The sequence below is a fragment of the Antennarius striatus genome, chromosome 24 (assembly GCF_040054535.1).
Source record: "Antennarius striatus isolate MH-2024 chromosome 24, ASM4005453v1, whole genome shotgun sequence".
In the NCBI taxonomy this organism is placed as follows: Eukaryota; Metazoa; Chordata; class Actinopteri; order Lophiiformes; family Antennariidae; genus Antennarius; species Antennarius striatus.
The window spans coordinates 5,292,471-5,299,851 of NC_090799.1; the positions used below are offsets into that span (position 1 = coordinate 5,292,471).

General features: G+C 45.1%; 1 protein-coding gene across 1 annotated transcript; it reads right to left on the reverse strand.

Moving 5' to 3' along the window:
- Window positions 1-29: 29 nt before the first annotated feature.
- On the reverse strand, window positions 30-3,556 carry cyp27a2 (cytochrome P450 family 27 subfamily A member 2). Its single transcript, XM_068309365.1, has 9 exons — window positions 3,099-3,556; window positions 2,783-2,973; window positions 2,466-2,665; window positions 2,188-2,385; window positions 1,945-2,108; window positions 1,207-1,373; window positions 1,016-1,097; window positions 724-939; window positions 30-574 (listed from the first exon to the last, which is right to left on the reverse strand). Exons 1-9 carry the CDS (start codon window positions 3,342-3,344, stop codon window positions 458-460), a joined length of 1,581 nt encoding a protein of 526 aa, XP_068165466.1. The 5' UTR covers window positions 3,345-3,556; the 3' UTR covers window positions 30-457.
- Window positions 3,557-7,381: the final 3,825 nt, after the last annotated feature.

A 7,381-nucleotide genomic window follows, 5' to 3' on the forward strand; every position in this document is an offset into this window, starting at 1 on the left:
AACAATAAATTCAAATAATAACACATTTATTCTTCAAAAGGATATACATTTTACATTTCTGAAATGTTATCTTTTCTGCGTCAAAACAGAGCAGACATTCTACTGATCTGTTTAATGATTTGATAGAGATTCATGGAAGGACAGATAGAGGAATAAGAAGGTAACTGATAACGTTTATGGTGTTGGCATACATTCACTGATATAAAATATAATCTGTTGGAATCTAACTCTCTCTCTCACACACACACACACACACACACACACACAGTGCTCTTTATACACAGATTGTATTTGTTATCAAGCTGGAGGCAAATTCTGAGCATTGAGTGTGAAGTTAAACACTAATAAAAGTTAATGTTGAACAATAATAAATCGCAATGCTGCTTTTATTCTGATATGCTCCACAGGAAATTGTTTTCATTTGTGTCTTTGTCATCCATTTGCGTGCCTGACCGGATCAGGCTCTGGGCAGGAAGCGCAGGTTGATGGGCTTGGCAGGGATGAGGAGGGTTCGGGTTTTGGGCTCCACGACGGGAGCGCCTTCCTCAACCCGGACCTCATACTTCTGCATCAGCTGCAGGAAGACACACACACACACCAAAGATTCAGACACACACAGTGTTTTTATCATGAGCCTGAAGTCAGGGAGAAATAATTCATTCATGTCATCTTTAAATTTAAAGAACATCTTCGCTTAGGGGGGAGTCGTTCCGTGTCACCCACCCTGCACAGCGCAAAATACATCTCCATCTCGGCCACTCTCTTCCCCACACAGGCTCTCACCCCCACCCCGAAGGGGATGAAGCTATAAGGGTGGTGCAGGTAGTAGCCGCTGCCGGGGGCGTCGGCGCGGAGCCAACGCTCCGGGATGAAGAGCTCGGCGTCGACAAACTCCGACTCGTCGTGACAGGCTACGTAGTGACACAGATGGAACTGAGTCTGAAAGACACCACAACAAATCACTGCTCTTCTGATCAAACTGATCGATCGACGTGAAAAAAGTTCAGCCTCACACCTTTTTCTGGAACCAGTAGTCGCCCACAACGACCTCATTCTCTGAAATAAAGCGTCCGTTTCCAGGCACCACAGGATAAAGGCTGACGGGGTCAGAGAGAAAACAAGTGTGTGTGTTGATGTTGTTTATCTTTGTTTATATCTTGGGAGGAGGGGCAACACCGTCAGACCGCCTCCTCCACCTCAGCTCACCGCAACGTCTCCTTGATGACGGCCTTCAGGTACGGCATCCCGCTCAGGTCCTCCGTGGTCGGCTCCCGCCCACCTGGACACACGGAGTTCACCTCCCCGTACAGTCGCTCCTGAACCCTGCGGTCCCTCGCTAAATGGTACAAGGCCCAGGACAGCGTGTTGGACGTCTGATCAGAGAGCAGAGGGACTTCACGGTTGTGGTTTGCAAGCACATAATCAGACTGGCGTTCATTTGACCAGACGACGGGGAGAGAGCGACGCCACGCTTCACCTTTAGCTGGAAGTTTACAACATTATCAGACAAGATCTAACAAATCTGTCTTGTTGCTGGATTAACAGCAACAAGTCTGAACCTCCTCTGGAATGCGGTCGTACCAGAATCCGACGCTGGAGCATCAGGGCCAAAGGGCACTGATTTCTCTCCCGTCTGACACGATGTTTGTATCAGATCAGGTCGTCCTTTTAAGGTCTTCCTCCTCCTTCAGACGGCGGAGGAATGACACGTTTGTTCGGTCGATACCCGATAATCATCAACGCTGAACCTGAACACCGAAAGTCATTCATTTACATGGACTAATCAATGATATGTGGGTTAAGGACACTGTTTGCGTCTCCACATCGGTTTACTGATTCTTCTAAGATGATTGATTTCCACAGGTCATGATCAGATCATCACGTGAACAGGCGTTTAGAGCTGATCAAAGCGATTCTGGTCATATTGATGAAGGTCCGCCTCACCGTGTCGACTCCTCCCAGCAGCAGCTCCGTCACGCAAATGTTCACCTCGGCTCGGCTCAGCTTGCCAGAGGACAGAAGGTGGGTGAGGTACATCCCCTCCACCGACTCGCCGCTGCGCACCTGAGCTTCGATCTGAGCCACGCGACCGTCTATCAGCTTCTGGGCTGGAAACGCAAAAACAAAAAACGTGATGCCGTGGTGCCTCTGAGGGGATCCTGTGCTGACCTTCCCTCAGCTGCGTACCTACGCCAAAGAGGTCGTCCCACGCTTTCACAAATCGCTTCCAGAAGGGGAGGATCCCACGGCTCCAGTCAGGAAACAGAACCACAACCTCAGACAGCGTCATCATGTCTCCAACGGCGCTGATGAAGCGCAGGGTATCCTCGGGAATCTCTTCTTGCAGGCAACCCAACCTGGTCTCAAACAGGATGGAGGAGATGCCTACAAGGGGGATGATTAGGGAGAACATTCAAAACCTGCTCCTGGACCCTCAGCCTTAGGTGTTTCCGATGCTTCTGCACCTTCAAAGCCAAACTTGTAGAGCTCAGCAGCCATGTCTGAAACGGTGGTCTGGTCCGGGCTGCGCTTCCTCAGAAGCTCGACACGACGCAGCAGGTCTCCGACCACCTCCTGGATGACGGGAGCGAAGACCGAAACCTCCCGCAACTTGAGCATCTTGGGGTTCAGAGCGCTGCGGATTCTGTACCACTCTGGTCCTGTGCTGCAAAACACAACCGGATGAGTGGAGCAAACGGTCCTGAACTGGGGGCCCCTGAGGAGATGATGGATTACACCTCAGCATCTTCATTTTTAAAATGACTGAAGTATTTCCACTCACTTGACGTGCAGCCCGTAGGCCCGTCTCCTCAGGTCCAGGTACTCCTTCCAGTGCGGCAGCTCGGCTCTCACCGGGTAGCGACCTTCCTGCTGGATGACCTGAGAGATGAACTGTGGAGATGCCACGTTGACGATGTCATAGGGGCCGATCCGTGTGCGCCAAATGGGCCCGTAGAACCCCTTCTGCACCCCCTACAAAAAAAATGAAAAGTAGTTTACATATATATAATCTAAAGAGAATTTTTACTTGGAATAATCCAGATTATTTCAGCGCTAACTTTAATATCATGTGACTGATTTATTTATTTCTGACAGACCTGCAGGAGGTGACTTTTGTCCGCGTAGCCTTTGATAAACAACAAGTACAGGGTTCTCGGTAAACTGGGTCCCGGCAGGTCATCGATGGTCTTCAGCTTCCCCGCCTGGGTCGTCGCCTGGACGTTCAGGCTTCTGATTGGCCCGCTGTTGGACACCCGGTACCGGGGATTGAGGCCCCCTGAAAGTGTCCGTTCGCAAAGCGCAGCGAGCTTCGATGACCGGGACGCAGCCGCCGGAGGCACCATGGCGGCATGTGTTCACCTGAGAGGGCAGCAGGAGTGTGTGTCTGAAAGAATGTGTGTTGTGTTTCCACAAAGTTCAGCAACAGTTATTTGTTGAGTAGAGCCCCCTGCCGGGGAGAGTGGGTACTGCAGGGGTTGTTTTTAATTCTGTTTCCTCTGTTTTTGAACTTGTCTCAGCTGCTCCTTCCTTCCTTCACATCCGATCAGACATCTGTGTTTTTCTCTGTTTGTTAAACTGACCAATCAGCATCCCGGATTCATAAACACAGGAAGTTAATGAGAACAACGACCTTTGCTCAGGAAGGAATGTGTCCTTCTGTACATAATGTCCGATGGTTTTCATAAGATTTTTATCATTGTTTATATACGAATCTTTAGTGTTATCTCCAATTACCGATTTAAACCTAAACGTTATTTTATTTTATTTTTAAAAATAATAGAGGAAGTGCAAAATTGTAGCCTACTTAATGCTTGAATTCGTGTTTTGATTAGTCAAGCTGCTCTCTCTGGTGGTCAAAAAGTGTAACTGCTCATGAATCAATTCGATACGTATTTCTTGTGTGTATCTGGATAAACGAGCTTTTATTTTCGAACGTTTGGATTATACTATCTATTGATTATGAATAAAAAGAAGATGAGATACTGAGCACGAGTGCTAATACTGGCTTCTTCCTCCCTTTATCAATAAACTTGGCTTTCACTCAGAAGCGCTATTAATAATACTGTACATAAAATAAATCACCTCGTTCGTCATCGTCAAGTGAGACACAACCTTGTAGCAATACACAACCTTGTAGTCTTACTTATCTGGATTCACTTAACGAGACATCCGCACTCCGGATTTTCGGTACCATAAAGCCGGCTATCAACTCACTAATTCAATTCAGGCTTGTCCAATCTAGATCTGTGCGCGCTCACATACAAAGGGCGGAGTTTGCTGCATGCGACCAATCGCAAACATGGAAAAAATGTGTCATCTGTGGTTGCTGATCATAGATTTGGGGGATTTGTACTCGGGTGGAGGCCACGGATGAGGAGGAGACACTGTCTGCAGGCCCGGAAGAACCATTGCTGGTACACTGAAGTCCATGATTAACAGTTATGTCATTCACCCTGTTTTAACATAGATCCAGTGATGGCACTTGGCAGTTGCTGATGTTATCTTTCATGTCTCGCTAATGGTGGTGGTCTGCACATGGGACTAACTGGTGTCCTCAATGCTCGCTATCTTGAAATGAATTAGCTGCTATGATGTATATGCCAAAGGAAGAGGGTAATCCTCCAGATCCCGAGCCTGTGGCATCCACCTCCAGACAGTCCAGAAGGAGACAGTCGCAAGATGTAATTAACTTCAATTTAATGGGGATAGTCAGTGTGACATTGGCATTATTTTAAAGCCAGCCATTAAAAGCAGGAATGCTTATATGGTGAAGCAACTGTAAAATGTATTTAATTAGTTTCAGGTCGGATGCTGCCGGTGTGAGGATGCTGTACAAAAGAAAACTGGAACTAGAAATTGCCGCCAAGAAACTGGATATTGAATATAAAGAACTGAAAAGGAAAAAACTCAAACTTGAGGTGGAAAAAGTACAACACGAGAAGAGGGTACTTCAGTGATTCATTTTCAGGCAAATTAAACGATTAACATCAGGGGAATTTCCCAGTTTGGGATCAATAACTTAAATCTATCTATCTGGGATGATTTTCAGACATGGGCAACACTGACACTCAAAATGTGCTGTTCTGTTTCAGGAGCGGGACAAGAATTAAAACTGGAAAAGAAATAATAAAAAATATTCCATGTTTGCTTTTTTTATTTAACTAAAAAAAAATTCAGTTATGGCCTCTGTCACAGCCCTGCCTGAAGAGAAATCAACAGTGATGGGGTCCACCACATCTGGGGGTGGGGGGTCACTGGGGGGGGGGGTCCTCTCCTTCCTCATTGTGGCGATATTGTGCAGAACCACAAATGCAGAAATGATCCTGCATGCCCGGTCTGGGGCCACCCTCAGGCCACGGAGGCATGAAAACCGTGCCTTGATGACCCCAAAGGTCATCTCTATCCTGACCCTGGTTTTGGCATGGGCCACATTGAACCTCATTTGTGGCCCTGCACCAGGATCAGGATAGGGGGTCAGGAGATAAGGCAGGCAGGTATAGCTTCTGTCTTCAAGGAGTACTCCACTGAACTGTCCTAAAGATGAAAAGAAATTGCTTTGATACGTGTGGACAAAATGCTTAGGGATATCATCAGAATCTATAGCCACCAATGTAAGTTTCTCATACCCTGCTCCAGCTTTTGGCACAGCAAAGGACTCAAACATAGCAAGCCTACTGCTGAAAAAAGTATTGTGTGGATGTTTTTATACATTTGGACAGTTTAAAATGACTGACATAATATTGTAAGATGAATTCTACCTGAATGTTGAGGCTGTGAAAGGACTTCCTATTCACAAAGTCGGCCTCTTTCTCACCCAGATGGGCAGACATGGGGATGTGGGTGCAGTCAATGGCACCCAGCACCCTGGGGAACCCTGTGAAAGGAATGCGCTACATTTAATATACAACGGCAAACATCCCAGGGCTTGGTCTACATTGTGCAAATTACACATCAACCTTGCTTACCTGCGATGTCATAAAAGCCCTCCTTGATGCATTGCATGGACAGGTGTCCGGGAAACACCACGAATGCATCGACAAGCTCAGTCAGGGCCCCCGCGACTTTATGAATGGCTCTACATACTGTGTTTTTCCCGAGGTTTTCGGCATCGCCAACAGAATACATAAAAGTACCTATGAATGAATGAATCAATCCATGATTTACTTAAATAATTGATTCATGGCATTTTATCTGTGGCTTCCTTGTATCCCATCCAACGAGGGATTTAAGGACATAATAATTACAAACATCACTAAGAAATATATTACCTGTGGCAAAAAACCTCAGTGCAATGCACACTGTGTTCAGCATAGGTTACCGCGACAACACAGCCCAATAGAAAGCCAGCCACCTTTATGGTACCGAAAAGCCAGGGTTAAGCCTGAAGTTATCTCGCTAAGCCATAATCCAGTTTTACGGTACAGGCCTCTGGATGACTGAGAACCTAGACAGGACTACTTATCTGTAGTTCTAAATATGACCACAAGGGGGCAGCAAATATACAACAATCGACAATGCACGGCTCAAACTACTAGATGCAAATTTACTCATATCTTTGAAAATGTTTCCGCTTCCATCTACCCAGATATCTTTTCAGCCTATACTACAGTATACAGTAGTCTGTAAAACGCAATGTGCAATTATGCATAATGACCACAGGAGGGCAGCATAGCCGCAGGTACACATAACTAGACAACTCATCCTGATGCACCTCCTGAAAAGACATTCAAAATGTAAGTCTGAAAATGTGCTGTTTTACAAGTTAAGTCTAAGTTTTCAGTGTCCATTTTGAGCTTATATATAACTATTTACATTTGTTGATGAAGTTTTAGTGTCTGATATCCTGTTTAGTTTTAATTTAAAAAAAAACAAAACTGCATTGCAACAATCAAGCCCTGCAAAAAAGACCTTTTTTTTCTGACTCTAGAAAAAGGAAATGGTATCCAACTTTGAAATAAATATCTTTTATTGTTTTCAATGTAATTATGATCACAGAGCTGTTGCAATACTCCAGAACTTTTAGCCCCAAAACAGCAACCATTCAACAGCAGCGCTGCGTCTCTCAGGACCCAACCATGCATAAAGTCTCCCATTTTAAAAAAAAGTTTTAAAAAAAAAACATTAAAAAATTATGCGTACCACCGATATACAGATCTGATATAAACAGGAGAATTGGTCACAAACCAATTAGAATTATAAACATGGCTTCTTTTACAAGACACAGAGACCAAACATGGGATATAAGTAGACTTTTTTTTAAAAAGGTACAATTTAATTTTATACATTTGTACATAAGTTTTGTATTTCATTTTTATTATTTTATTGTTCTCACCCCTTACAGTCAGAATGCTCAAGACATTTTGCAGTGTCCAAACACCAC

What these genes read in the sequence shown, in the direction of transcription:
- cyp27a2 (XM_068309365.1), bottom strand. Translation starts at nt 3,344, where the DNA reads ATGGTGCCTCCGGCGGCTGCGTCCCGGTCATCGAAGCTCGCTGCGCTT. An exon ending in GCCTACGGGCTGCACGTCAA is followed by an intron (nt 2,666 to 2,782) that starts GTGAGTGGAAAT and finishes TGTGTTTTGCAG; the next exon opens with CACAGGACCAGAGTGGTACA. An exon ending in TGCTGGGAGGAGTCGACACG is followed by an intron (nt 1,374 to 1,944) that starts GTGAGGCGGACC and finishes CTCTCTGATCAG; the next exon opens with ACGTCCAACACGCTGTCCTG.